This window comes from Nannobrachium achirus, assembly GCF_963921795.1.
Source record: "Nannobrachium achirus genome assembly, chromosome: 11".
Classification (NCBI taxonomy): Eukaryota; Metazoa; Chordata; class Actinopteri; order Myctophiformes; family Myctophidae; genus Nannobrachium; species Nannobrachium achirus.
In genome coordinates, this window is record NC_137820.1 from 5,897,082 (window position 1) to 5,912,693 (window position 15,612).

At 43.0% G+C, this 15,612-nt stretch overlaps 1 protein-coding gene across 1 annotated transcript in view; it reads right to left on the reverse strand.

Annotated features, from left to right (window-relative positions):
- mon2 (MON2 homolog, regulator of endosome-to-Golgi trafficking) overlaps window positions 1-15,612 on the reverse strand; it is a 140,187-nt gene that overhangs the window by 69,978 nt on the left and 54,597 nt on the right. Inside the window, 5 exon segments of the mRNA XM_080737452.1 lie at window positions 4,943-5,124; window positions 7,965-8,046; window positions 10,834-11,024; window positions 14,470-14,623; window positions 15,213-15,352. Of these exon segments, the coding sequence (XP_080593578.1) occupies window positions 4,943-5,124; window positions 7,965-8,046; window positions 10,834-11,024; window positions 14,470-14,623; window positions 15,213-15,352 (749 nt within the window).

The following is a 15,612-nucleotide window of genomic DNA, read 5'->3' on the forward strand; positions in this document are numbered from 1 at the left end:
AATTCTCTTCCAGATAGTATGCAAATAGGAGACCAATTCTCTTCCAGATAGTATGCAAATAGAAGACCAATTCTCTTCCAGATAGTATGCAAATAGAAGACCAATTCTCTTCCAGATAGTATGCAAATAGAAGACCAATTCTCTTCCAGATAGTATGCAAATAGGAGAGCAACGCCTTTGCATTTCGCTTGGAGGCAGATGTGTGTTTATCCGTCTGCCCGTGTGTGTACCTGTCTGCCACATGCATGTGTTGTGTGTGCATGAATTGATTAAAAACACGTACAGTATGTGTGCGTGTCTACGTGCACGCTGGCATTCAGTATGCATGCATGTTTAGCAGAAAGCAGACATGTTGCACATGGAAGCCAAATCCCCATGAGTGGAACAGAGTGTTAGTGGGCGTCTGCTCCTGGACTATAAGCCATGAATAATTAGTCATCTTAATGAGCTCTCATCATCTCCCATATGGCCTAGATGTGGGTTCTGTTATCATAGCTTTGATATATTATTATAATAGTCACTGTCGGTTGGAAACCTTGCATGTCTAAAAGCTTCACTTTTCAGGAAATGAAAAAACATTCAATGGATATAATGTAGTTATTATTATTATTATTATTTAGTCACGAGCATCTGTTAGTACTTTTCATTGGTTAGATATGTATACAACCCACGGACACACTTAACCAATTTCACTGGGAAGACCACCCATTTTCAATATTGAACTATGTCATTAACTCATTGACTGCCAAGGCACGAGTTTCACGAGTTATTGCAGTACTCCCAGGCTGCCACAGCCCGAGTTTCCCGAGTTGGAAGCCATTTTGAAAAAAAAAAAAAAAAATTTTTTTTTTTTTTTTTCAAAATTTTTTTTTATAAAAAATTTTCTAAAAATGCCTCAAATGTATTAGGCATGATCACAATTGTGAAATTGCATGTTTAGCCCCATAACAAACACATCTTTTAAAATGTCAAAAATGGCTGTTTTGTCTGACTTTGAAGGCTTGTAACTCATGAAGGCCTGAACGGATTTCCAAGCGTATTTTTTTGTTTGAAAGCTTTTAAAAAGTACTACACATATAATGCATATATGGTGCATGGGCGTGCACGATCCGTGCACAAAAGATTGATCCGTGCACTCGAAATTTAGGAAGGTGGCAGTGTTTGTTTTGTCTGACTTTGAAGGCTTGTAACTCATGAAGGCCTGAACGGATTTCCAAGCGGATTTTTTTGTTTGAAAGCTGTTAAAAAGTACTACACATATGATGCATATATGGTGCATGGGCGTGCACGATCCGTGCACTAAAAATTGATCCGTGCACTAGAAATCTAGGATAGTGGCAGTCTGGTACTTGGGGGCCATCTTGAAATGGCATTCAATGAGTTAATATACCTTAGAGGAAGAAAAAAAAAGTTCCCCCTCTTCTGTGTTGCCTAGAACTGGAGGATTGATTTTGGGGTTTGTATTGTAAATCACAACTTGATGACATCACACCGTTGTACTTTACAATACAAACCCCAAAATCAATCTTCCAGTTCTAGGCAACACAGAAGAGGGGGAACTTTTGTTTTAATTATTTCCACACAACTCCCCTAAGGTGTATTAATGACATAGTTCAATATTGAAAATGTGTGGTCTTCCCCCTTAAAAAAAAAAAAAAAAAAAAAAAAACAGCAGATCTAGTGTTCACCACACATCTTATCCTGACACGTTGTGAGCTTGTGTGTCGTCGTGTCGAGCGTTTTTGCTATTAGTATGCTACTAGACGTAGGGACATCAATTTATACAAAAACCTAAAGAGTTGAAATATATAGGTACGAGGTATTTCTGATCTGTGATATATTATGATGATGAGAGCATCTCTCTGCATGATCCTAACTCTGTGATCCTGGCTGGTACACTGTGTCTTCTAATTAGGATTATGGGGCAGGATGTTGGCTGGGGAATGTGTGCATATGTTCACATACTGTGAATCCACTGATATGTAGACACGTTCTGCCTCACACACACACACACACACACACACACACACACACACACACACACACACACACACACACACACACACACACACACACACACACACACACACACACACACACACACACACACACACACACACACACACACACACACACACACACACACGCAAGGATCCCTTTGCGACGGGTAAGGATATAGTAAGCTTAAAGCCGGAAGATCGCCGGTCTACAAGCCAGGGTTCCCACACAAATTAATTTCCAAAACTTTTCCAAAGCTTTTCCAGAATATTCAACCCGATTTCCAGGACTATATAACAATAATTCAGCTCAATAACAAGTCGCTTACTCCTGTGTGCAATGCCCAAAGACAGGTGGTGTCGGCCAGTGGTTCTCAACCTTTTCAGGATGTGACCCCTGAAATTTAAAAATCATATTTTAACTGGGGACCCTCCAACCCTACGAGCACTAAAAGTTGAGGGATTTTGTATAACACGGTTCTGCCTCTAATATTTGACAATTTGGCCAATGCTGAATTTGTCATTTCAGAGGTATTAACAAAATCAATAACCAAAGACAATGCATAGCTATTTTTTCCAGGACCTTCCAGGACCCTTGATCAATTCCAAAAATGTTCTAATTTCAAAATATTTCCAGGAATTTCATGACCGTGGGAACCCTGCAGGGTTAATGAGATTAACTGAACATTATTTGAGAAACCAACGGAGACCACCCGACAGATAAACTCTAACTCAAAGCGTCCGTCCAACTGGAGGCTTTCTGAAAGATGTGCTTTCCACAAACCCCTGTTTGACTCTGCAAACATGGCTGACACTGATCTCCTCTGCTTGCTGTAAAAAAATAATAATAAAACAAAGCAGATCTACAAGCTCAAAACACTGCCTTGTTGTGACACGTTTTAGCTTGTAGATTAGCTAGCTTTTTTTGCCAAAGACATTTGGTGTAATCGGAAAAGAAAGCTGTCCAAGTGAAGTACTAACAAGTCAGCTTCTCTATATTATATACTGTATAGTGACTATGAGACTAGAAGGTTGAAGTGGTGAAATGTCCTGTGTGTGCTCTGGTAGGAACACTGGATGACAACATCCCTGTGGTTTGATTCATGCCATTCCTGTTTAGAGCCCGACCGATACCATTTTTTCGTCCAATACCGATATCCGATGTTGGAGAGTGCTAGAGCACCGATACCGATATCGATACCGATGTTTAGTAAAAAAAAAATATATATATATATATATGTTTTTTTTACAAAACATTAAAAAAAATGTCCACCAGACATTATATAGCCTTAGTATATATGGTTCTGTATCCGTATATCAGACAGTTTGAGCAGATTTCATTCCAATTGGTTATATAGTAGGCCTAGTCAGACATCTATATTTCTCTGTGGATTTTCACATAGGTCTACACACCTTCCTTCACCCCAAAATGAAAAATCAGAGTTATACAGCACACGTGGTGAGTGAATGACACACGAGAGGCAGCAACTCCACTATAGTGTTGGCTTGCGTCTTGGACTATTATACTGCACTCTGCTGGATAATTCTGGTATTGCCCACAAATAGGCCTATATAACTCAGGGTTTCATGCTGTCTCCGCAGACACGTTACAGACAATTAACATCGGATATCGGTGGAATAATTCACCGATATCCGATACCCCTCCGATAGCTCCAAAACGACCGATATATCGATCCCCCAAACGTTGACATATTTCCCAGAAATTGTCAATGAACATCAATAGTGAAAATAGTAGATCTACTCGTTTTCCCCTAAATCAGGAGTCTTCAATATTTTGAAGACCCCACAAAATATTATATAAAATTGAGTTGCAGATTAAACTTTGTCGTAGATAGTTGTGTTTGACAGCATTCATCATTGGTATTGTTTGTAAATATTTTGTATTTTTTTGTATTTTTTTAGTTTCCCCGAGCGCTTTTAAGTTTAGATTAATTCGATTTGATTAAAACTATCCAAAATCGGATCGCCCTTCCAAGGTGCCTAAGTGCCCCAAAAATAGTGCTTCCGGTTTGGACCAGAAACGGAACCGGATCTGTATTTTGTTTGGCCGGAACAACACATTTCTCTTTGACCACTTCCTGTTTACTTCTTATGTAAACACTGCTAGATAACTCTTCTTCTAGCTCAGCAACGGTAGCATTGATTAAGATTGGTTCTTTTGTAATTGCAAAAAGTAAGAAAATCGTGGCAGGCAACCCAGAAAGAAGAAGTCAATAAATACCCTTGTCTGTACATGGTCTGCTCTTTTTTTCCCTCTACACTAGCTCTGGTCCATCGCGTCACCTCCAGTGACGCTCTGACAGACCCGTCTGCAAATGAATAGACCGCGTTTTCTCAGCCCCTACCAGCGCTCAACTTCAGTCAAAATAAACAGAACTACTTCACTACTCACCAAACCAAAGGTAGTTTTGCGTTGTTGAAAGTCTATTCTCCACGGTGGTGAGCCCCTCAGCATCCCACCCACTATTTTTGGCATGAAATAAAGTGCATCCACCTCGACCGCCACTTATTTCCGGGTTGTGAACCATTGTATCTGCGGTGGAAGTTGGGTGGCTCGAGGTGGGTGCGTTTTATTTCATGACAAAAATAATGATTGGGTGGGGTGCTGAGGGGCTCACCACCACGGAGAATAGACTTTCAACGACGCAAAACTACCTTTGTTTGGTGAGCGCTGGTAGGGGCTGAGAAAACGCCGTCTATTCATTTGCCGACGGGTCTGTCAGAGCGTCACTGGAGGTGGCGCGATGGATCAGAGCTACCTCTACACCAACCCTCTAATGCTCCCCTCAGAATAAGGATTCTAGGATTCAAGTATTAATGTAAAATAAAAATAAAAAGGTTCCGATCACCAAAGGCCACCCCTCCTCAGTGAGTACCTTTGTTGTTGAGGTTGTTATGGTAATAAAGAGAGCAGTGATCAGTACCTTTGTTGTTGAGGTTGGCGGTGTTGCTGCTGAGTACAGTCAGGGTGTAGTGGGGGGGCAGCGAGGCCTTGCAGATGGCGGTGATGAAGGCGTCACGCGGCGTCACCAGACCCAGCCGGCCGCACAGCGACGCCAAGCTCAGCTCCGCCTTCAGGATGTTCTCTGTGGCCGTCTCGTCCGTGCTGGGGACAAACATCCATCGTTTAGGTTCACGTCAGGACTGTCAGTCACGATTATGACATTTTACACAACGATTAATTGTCACTCAAATAATTGGGATTAACGATTTAATTGTGTTTTTGTCGTTGACAATTACATTTCTGTTTGGCTTTGAGGCTTTGAAGTTGCACATGGTTGGATATGACACATAACCTAAATATACTAAGAAATTACTGACATATTTGACAACTTTACACTTAAAAAGAACATTGATTGCGACGCATTGTGAGCTTGTAGATCTGCCATTTCCACTATTTTTGTATTTATTTTTTTAATATATGAACATTTTTCAACATGGAAAAATAATTGTGATTATGTTGAATAATCGCGATTAGACGATTATGTAATAATTGTGACAGCCACGTTCAACAGTTCACGTTCAACACAGATTTGGCTCTAAGGCCACATTTACAATGGCAGACAAATCCAGCCTGAATCAGATCGGTGTCACATCCAGATTGGAATCTGATTGGTTCCATGTGAACATCTGACCATTTAAACCAAATGGATTCCAATCTGGATGTGGCACAGATCTGATTCAGGCTGGATTTGGCTGCCAGTGTAAATCCAGCCTTAAAAAAAAGGTTCAAATTCGTTCTCCTGCAATACCACAAAAATGTGGAACGTCTTACCGAAAGCCTTAAAGGAGTGTAAATCCCTAACTTCCTTTAAAACCGCTCTGAAAAGCTAATTACAGGCAGCTGCTACTTGAGACCTGTACCTTCCCTTTTCCTCTGTAAATACTGATTATTTATTTTATTTTTCTCCTTTATAACTATATATCTTTTTCTTTTGCTAATGAAGTTATCCTCTGCATAGTACAGTGTTCTATCCGTCGGTCATTCAATGTTATATGAGATACAATGAAGCGCTTACTAGGATCTAATTTTAGTTGTTAAACAAGTGTGATACAGTACAGTCAGGAGGTAGTGGAGTCTCTGGGAGGTTGGTTTTGTGTCTGGCTGCAGTGAAAATAAAGCCAAATCCCAGCAGCTCAGTGGGAGGGGAGACACTAGACAGCTACAGTTAAGATTCTGTTCTTTAACCCATTTAGGCCTAGAATTATTGAATGCTTTAACCAGTGAAAAATAGCAGATCTACAAGCTCACAGCGCGGCGAGCTTGTATATCTGCTATTTTTGAAAAGGTTGTGAAAATGTGTGCAAATCTTTGAATATATGTATTTTCAAAGCGAACGTTTGTAACTCAAATTTGGCTTCTGGGGGGTCCCTGGAACTAAATATTTTGAGATGGGGGTCCGTGGCCAAATAAATATCAGTTTGGGGGTCCTTCACATGAAAAGGTTTGAGAACCACTGACATAGTAGTCTCTCAAGAACAGACTAACTGAGCTCCAGTTAAGTGAAAAGGACCTTTTCTTTGACGATGGCTGGCCAGATTGCTGACATAGAAACATAGGGTTTTTCAAAAAACCTTAGAAGGATTCAAAGACACTTATAGAATCGGGTCAAAATTCGAATTTTCACAATTTTTCAAAAATAGCGAATCTACAAGCTCGCAGCGCGGCACTCGGTGCCGCGCTGTGAGCTTGTATATCTGCTATTTTTCAATAGTTAAAGCATAACATAATGATACACAATAATGTGTACCCGTTCTGAATGGATTAAAGCTAAAGTTTGATCTCCTTTGTAGAAGAGAGAGATACTTTATGGAAGTACTTGTGGTCCCAGCAGGCATGCTGTTCTGTTGGTTAGGGTGCACTGATGAAGGAGGCTCCCCTTCAACTGAAAGCATTGATGTGCACATCAATGCTTTTATCATTTTGCCAAGCCACGGAGAAAGTTATTTATTTTTATTTTTTTTACTTTTTCTCCCCCCAATGGAAAAGTGTACCTTATATGAGTTTAAGTTTAGGATTTCAGACACGATTCTACTCTACAAAGGGGATACTCTCAAAACATTTCTCTTCATCTCATGATTTATTTTTTATTTATTTTTTTAACCACAGCAGCCTCTCTCTTTTGGGCATGGCATAATAGGAAATCAATCTGCAAAAATAGGAAAATATTTGGCCTAAACTTTTTTATATTTTTATTTGTGTGAGCTTGTAGATGTGTTAAATCGTGTGCTATTTCCACCTATTTGATGTATTTGTTTATTTGGTGAAATCGCCTATAATAACATACCCAAAATAGGGATTGGCTATTAATCGATTATTTAATTGAAACTATTTTTTAATTAATCTAATTAATTAAATGGTCGTATTGGACAGCCTCCAGAACTCGTCAAATGTGTCATGTGGCAGTGGGTGAGTTAACCCATTTAGGCCAAGAATTATTGAATGCTTTAACTATTGAAAAATAGCAGATCTACAAGCTTGTAGATCTGCTATTTTTGAAAAAGTCATGAAAATGTGTGCAAATCTTTGAATATTATGTATTTTTAAAGCAAACGTTTGTAACTCAATATTTTGAGATGGGGGTCCGTGGCCAAATACATATCAGTTTGGGGGTCCTTCAATGAAAAGGTTTGAGAACCACTGACATGGTAGTCTCTCAAGAACAGACTGAGCTCCAGTTAAGTGAAAAGGACCTTTTCTTTGACGATGGCTGTCCAGATTGCTGACATAGAAACATAGGTTTTATAAAAAAGAAATTGGAGGATTCAAAAGACACTTACAGAATCGGGTCAAAATTCAAATTTTCACAGTTTTTCTAAAATGGCAGATCTACAAGCTTGCAGCGCTGTGAGCTTGTATATCTGCTATTTTTCAGTAGTTAAAGCATAAAATAATGATACACAGTATTGTGTACCTGTTCTGAATGGGTTTTTTAACATGTGTACCTGGCATCCAGCAACAGAGACAGTGCAGCCAGCAGACCACACCAACAAGCACTGACCATCTCCTCCCACACCACATGACCTCCTGAAACACACACACACACACACACACACACACACACACACACACACACACACACACACACACACACACACACACACACACACACACACACACACACACACACACACACACACACACACACACACACACACACACACACACACACACACACACAAAATTACTCTCTTATATAGATCATCCAGGAAAGTCTAAATGCCTTGTCTGTCTGTCTATTAGGCAGAATACAATTTTATTCCACACTTCAATGTATGAGAGTTAATTATTCTTGACTCTCTGAAAGTGTTTCCATGAGTTTGGTACATCTTGAATCGTGCAAACTAGTGCTGTGTAATACACAGTGCTACTGAAGGTGTACATGCACACTTGCACAGGTCCAATAGTGGCCACCAGGGGTCAGAAGAGTGCTTCCAGTCAAGAGTGGCATTTCAGATGACAAACACAGACAGACATGGCATTAAAGTATTTGGTGTCAGAGACATACGTAGCTGTTTAACATTCCTACACGTCACATTTCACAACATTTGAGCTGTTAATGATTTGGTCCAACCTAGTCTTGTGGGAACAGACTGTTGTCTCCCACTCATTTTTAAATGCTTCCGTACACACAGTCTGGAGCACGGATACATTAAAAAATGAAATGTATTTTTTTGTGAACAGAAATGAGTAACAGACGACAGTTTCCATGACATCTACAGCTTGAGAAGCACTTGGCCAGGGGTTCCCAAAGTGGGTGCTGTGGCACCTTAGGGTGCTGTGATGCCAGTGCAGGGGTGCCTCAGAATACTTTGATGATATTTGGAATTCATCAATATCACTTCAGTAACTTGACGAGTTATTTTGTCCATCTACCTCAACTCTCTTCACCAAAAACAAAAGCAGATCTACAAGCTTGTGTGACGCGTTGTGAGCTTGCAGATCGGCTATTTCTGGTGAACCTTGCCCCCAGAATAGGGAGACTGGGGTTCAAGTGGTTCAAGTGGTATAAATGTTATTTTCAGTCAGTTCTGATTTAAACAGATATTTCTCCGTGACATACTATATCTCAGGTGGAAGGATGTAGATATTAACGTTAACGTAATATGATATAACATTCTAAAAATGAGCAGTGTAATTCAGGGGTGCCTTGGATGAAAAGGTTATTTACAGGGGTGCCCTGAGTCTTTTTTTTTTTCTTCTTTTTTTTTCCCTTAAAGGTTTTATCCCACAATGTTGTTCACCCAGTGCCATGTATCTAATGTAATCTCCCTCTGCCAACCTGGGGAGACAACGGACTGACCTCATGCTTCCTTCTAAGCATGAGGAGTCCAAGCAGTTTATGTTCACCTGACAGGGGAGAGATTCCCCGGCTGGACATAGCGCATGGAAGGAACACGTTATTCCAACCAGTTCCTTTTAGAGTCAAAAAAGTTTGAAAACCTAGTCTACACCTCCCCCCAGGAGAACTCACCAGGTGTGGGGGTCCACTCCTGTTCAGGGTGGTTCTCTCTGAACTAACCTCGCCTACCAGGCTTTCTGGGGGAAAGCCTGGTGTTCGTTCACAACAGGCCGTTTGGTTTCCGCCCAACGCGGAAACGACTAGAAGAAGCGGCGTCGCTTTGATTCGGTTCCCTCCGTTTGTTTCCCCAATCCTTATTACAATGCTGGAGTAGCCTAGTGTAGTCTTGCCAGTCGCTACGAGTTGGACTAAAAGATGCATATACCAAACCAATTTTTCAAAAGCAAAACTACTCCGCATCAAGGAGTTTATTAGGTAGGCCCTAAATGTATGTCCTTGAGCGCAGGGGAATTATTTTGGGTTAAAACTGTTTCCGGTGGATAGTTCCCGCCAAATTGTAGTCCTTTGAGTACTACAACATGATGTGCTGTGGTTTCCGCTCCAGACCGGTTACAAGCCTGAAAGGTGAAGTGATCCCAGACTACTCTGAAGTGAACTTACCAGGTGTGGGGGTCCACTCCTGTCAGGGTGGTTCTCTAGTGTGAACTCACCAGGTGTGGGGGTCCACTCCTGTTAGGGTGGTTCTCTAGTGTGAACTCACCAGGTGTGGGGGTCCACTCCTGTTAGGATGGTTCTCTAGTGTGAACTCACCAGGTGTGGGGGTCCACTCCTGTCAGGGTGGTTCTCTAGTGTGAACTCACCAGGTGTGGGGATCCACTCCTGTTAGGGTGGTTCTCTAGTGTGAACTCACCAGGTGTGGGGGTCCACTCCTGTTAGGATGGTTCTCTAGTGTGAACTCACCAGCTGTGGGGGTCCACTCCTGTTAGGGTGGTTCTCTAGTGTGAACTCACCAGGTGTGGGGGTCCACTCCTGGTCAGGGTGGTTCTCTAGTGTGAACTCACCAGGTGTGGGGATCCACTCCTGTTAGGATGGTTCTCTAGTGTGAACTCACCAGCTGTGGGGGTCCACTCCTGTTAGGGTGGTTCTCTAGTGTGAACTCACCAGGTGTGGGGGTCCACTCCTGTTAGGGTGGTTCTCTAGTGTGAACTCACCAGGTGTGGGGGTCCACTCCTGTTAGGATGGTTCTCTAGTGTGAACTCACCAGCTGTGGGGGTCCACTCCTGTTAGGATGGGTCTCTAGTGTGAACTCACCAGCTGTGGGGGTCCACTCCTGGTCAGGGTGGTTCTCTAGTGTGAACTCACCAGGTGTGGGGTTCCACTCCTGGTCAGGGTGGTTCTCTAGTGTGAACTCACCAGGTGTGGGGTTCCACTCCTCTTAGGATGGTTCTCTAGTGTGAACTCACCAGGTGTGGGGGTCCACTCCTGGTCAGGGTGGTTCTCTCTGAACTCACCAGCTGTGGGGGTCCACTCCTTCTCGGGGTTGTTCTCTCTGAAGTCATGTTGCTCGGCCTCCTCCCGGGCCAGCTCCCGCTCCATCATGGAGGTGACTCCTCTCACCAGGTCCAGCAGGGCGGAGAAGGCCACCGACATGGCGTAGCCCTCTGGGATGGACGGAGGCTCCACCTTGTCCAGCATCTCCAGGCTGCACGGGAGGGGGGACCACAAAGATTAGTATTTTTATTTGTTGGTTTTATTTGTTGTATAAACAACACAGTGGGTGCCTACGATGACACCAAGAATCCCTATGTGCCCAAAATGTTACTGATTTTAACCTTATTTCGGAAACTCAGTATGTCCTAGATCAGGGGTCCTCAATAGGCGGACCGCGGTCCATGTCCGTACCGCGGCGCACCTCCGACCGGACCACGGCACATTTCTGAGAAATCTCCGCACAGTTGTATCGGACTGACTGTGTGTGATGTGTGTTTGTGTGTGCGTGGGTGTGTGTATGTGCTCATTCGCTCAAACACATACACAGGCTCACAAGACACACCCCTCCTCCAATTTGCAAGCCCACAAAGCGTCAAGGATGCAACGTGCTGTGGGCTTGTAGATCAAAGGTTTTCCTTCCCTCCGACACAGTCTGCTCTCCATGCTGCTCCCCCCTCCCCTCCCCTCTCCACACACTCATGCCGCTCGCTGCCTGAACAAAGTTGCTAAAACCTCTTGGAAACCATTGCTCCCACTGGATTAATAACTTAGAGATCTTCTACTACCTTTGGCTGTTCAATTGGAGAGGACAACAGCAACATATTAAAATCCATGATGTAAGGCTCCAACTGCTTGCATAGACGAGAAATGGTCGCGATGCGTGATCATGCGTCTTTAACAATGTGATGTGTCGTCGCATATTATTGCCAGCTATCCTAGGCTGTGTTAGATTAATAACTATGACTCGTTGACCCTGATTTGACCGGTCATTTGACATAGGCAATCAGCACAGTCTGGCTTGTGCAGTACGTGTGTCAACTGAATGTCAAGTAATCCTCTCCCCCTCATGCTAAGTTCCACTTTATTTTCCATTCTGAACGACAAGACTAATATTGCATTTAGGCTCTTTAGTTTCCAATAATTAAACTATAAGCCAGTGTTTTATTGCTACACATTAAATGGTACATAATGTAGCCTACTCTACATGCATAAATAATTATCCATCCATCCATCCATCCATCTTCAACCGCTTATCCGGCATCGGGTAGCAGGGGTAACAGTTCCAACTGAGATTTCCAAAGTTCCTTAATAATAATAATAATAATAATTAAAATAACCAATTCTAATGAAACATACATACATACAGTACATACTGTATAAATGTATCCGCCTTATTTAGCCTTCGCCTTTTTTTCGGACCCGGACATGTTTCAAAAAAATATTTCTGGACCTTCAAGATTGTATTTGAGGACCCCTGTCCTAGATGTATTGGCGATAGTATTTTCTTTCATTCAGAACAGAAAAATAACAACTTAAGTAAAACATGTACTTTTTCCACCACTGTTCAAAAGCGTGATTGAACTCCTGTGCACTGCACGTCATACGGTACATCTGTCTGGACATCTGCTTCTGTTTACATCCCAGTCTGGTCGCGTACAAGCTGTCAGTCTCATACATGCACGCCTTACATGCACACGCACTCACACACACGCACTCTCACACACACTCACTCACTCACGCACGCACACACGCACACATGCACACACGCACAACGATCTCTTTCTAAACCACATGGGGTATCGTCTCTCCGCCTTAATTCAATATGCATTACAGTGTGTAATATAAAACATAATAGGACTTCCCTTCTAAAAAATGACAAGAATCCAGCAACATAAATGATATACTACTCTAGAGTACTGGATTACCCAACAAGCAGATCACATTACCTTCAGAGGAAAGACCCAATTATAGAATAAATAAAAACCTCTCTGTCGTAAAGCAAGGCTTCTGGCCCTCTGGCCATCGCTGCAATTTCCTGTCTTTTAAGACCTTGTAAAACAGTGAGCTGCAAAGACTGATGACAATACTGTTTATCCTTAATGTCAGGGAGAAACCTTGTATCTCCTTATGTCTTCATAACAATACTGTTTATCCTTACTGTCAGGCAGAAACCTTGTATCTCCTTATGTCTTTATAACATCCTTAATGTTAGGCAGAAACCTTGTATCTCCTTATGTCTTTATAACAATACTGTTTATCCTTAATGTCAGGGAGAAACCTTGTATCTCCTTGTCTTTATAACCATACTGTTTATCCTTACTGCCAAGCAGAAACCTTGTATCTCCTTATGTCTTTATAACAATACTGATTATCCTTAATGTCAGGGAGAAACCTTGTATCTCCTTGTCTTTATAACCATACTGTTTATCCATACGGTCAGCCAGGAACCTTGTATCTCCTTGTCTTTATAACACTGCTGTTCATCCTTAATGTCAGGCAGAAACCTTGTATCTCCTTGTCTTTATAACAATGCTGTTCATCCGTACTGCCAGGCAGAAACCTTGTATCTCCTTCTGTCTTCATAACAATACTGTTTATCCTTACGGTCAAGCAGAAAACTTGTATCCCATTTTTTCTTGATAACAAGAGCTTGTGACTGAATAATAACTACACTGGATCTTTTTTTTCTTCTTTTCTTCTTTTCCTGAAAAGTAATGGTTTTGGACATACAAGGTTTCAACGTGACAGTGACGTTAAGGCTGACGTTTGGGCTCCACCCAAAAGACGGTGCTGTGTAGGCGTCAAAAAATGGACAGGGGCGAATTGGGCATCCGCCGTCCAAGCACAACGTCGGCAGTGGAGCACCCTTCATTAATTAAGACGGGAGCGTTCCCAGCGTTGACGCTGACAGAGCCGGGGGGGTAAGCTCCTGGCAGGGTGTGGGGTGGGGAAGATCTGATGGCTCCCATCCTTTTGCCCCCTGTGAGTTGAAAACAGATACGCTGGGAAACACTGGAGCGTGTCACCACCGAAACAGTGCGACTGGGAAACACTGCAGTGTCACTAAAGCAGTGTGACGGAGGCAGTGGTTCTTCATGTGACATCAGCTGAAGTCATGGCTCATTATGATGCCAATAAACACATGACGCTTGATACAGGGACAGTGTGTTTAACACCAGATCCGTGGCTCCCCCAGAGTTAGTGTGGAAGAGTCCTTGAGCAAGACTCTGAACCCCTAATTGCTCCCGGTGAGCAGGTTGGTGCCTTGCATGGTTTCCTCTGCCATCGGTGTATGAATGTGTGTGTGAATGGGTGAATTTAATGAATGTGTGTGTGAATGGGTGAATGTAATAAATGTGTGTGTGTGTGTGTGTGAATGGGTGAATGTAATGCACAATCATTGTAAAGCGCCTTGGATAAAGGCGCTATATAAATGCACCATTTACCTTTTGTTGTCATATCTGGATAAAACACCTCTGCTACAGTATATGCCTAAATTGACAGAAAATGACGGAGACTAACAAGGTGTGTGACTGTGTGTGTGTGTGTGTGTGTGTGTGTGTGTGTGTGTGTGTGTGTGTGTGTGTGTGTGTGTGTGTGTGTGTGTGTGTGTGTGTGTGTGTGTGTGTGTGTGCGTGCATGGTGACAGTACTCACTAGGTAGCCTTGGCGCTGCCCTGCACGCTGACGGTCATCAGGGGGATCCAGGTGCCACGGTACTCGAAGGCAGCCTGGGTGGTCAGGCTGCCGCCCACCCCGCCCGTCCCCTGGCCCCCCTGGACGGGCCCCGGGGCCCCCGACGCCGACCCCCCTGCACGGAGGAGAGGGAGGGCACAGGGAGGAGAGGGAGGGCACAGGGAGGGGGGAAGAAGGATGCACGACAAGTTAGGGCAAAAACATAGTCCAACAACCAACCTCCACACTTTGTTCGGAACAGGGTAGGCAATAACTACGAAATTGTGAAAATTCTGAGGTGCCTGTGAAAAGTTATTTTTCTGCACCTTGGAGATGCAGTAAGAAGAACATTACTGCATCAAAAGTAATGAACAAACTATAATATGAAAACTGGTCAAACATTGGCCAAATGAAAGCAGAAACAGAAATAGCAGATCTACAGGCTTACAACGCGTCACCCGTGAAGCGTTGTAAGCCTTCTATTTGCGTTGTAAGCCTGCTACTTCTGAAATTTGTACAAGTTTAAAATTATGAAATATGTCAATTTCTTTGTATACTTACAGTAGGTTATTCATCATATCATTCCTGTGCAATTTTTGATTACGAAGCCTAAAAAGGCAATCAGAAATTACATTTATATTCATAATGATGTTCCATTGGGTGCGTGCATGCACTGTAGTCGCTCACCAGTGGTTGGGTTGATACAGAGAGAGATATGAACTCACCAGTGGTTGGGTTGGCAGCAGCAGGGTTGCCAGTGTTGGGGATGATGAACAAAGACTGGATGAAGGATCCCAGAGCGTTGACGATATCTCTGAACACCTTGGTGGAGTGAGGCTTCATGTCGTACGACTGGCAGAACGACCTGAGGGGAGAGAGGGAGAGAGCACACAAACATGGCTTTTAATCAATTGCATTCTTATAGCACTTTTCTAAGTGCTCAAAGCACTTTACAATGGTTCATTCATTCATTGGGAGGTGAATCGGCGAACAGTCGGCGCCAGCGCCCTCACTTCACACATTCACACACCAATGGTGGCAGGCTAGCACCGACCGACTCACTGGAGGCAATGTGAGGTTCAGTGTCTTGCCCAAGGACACTGCGCCATGTGGATCCCACCCTTT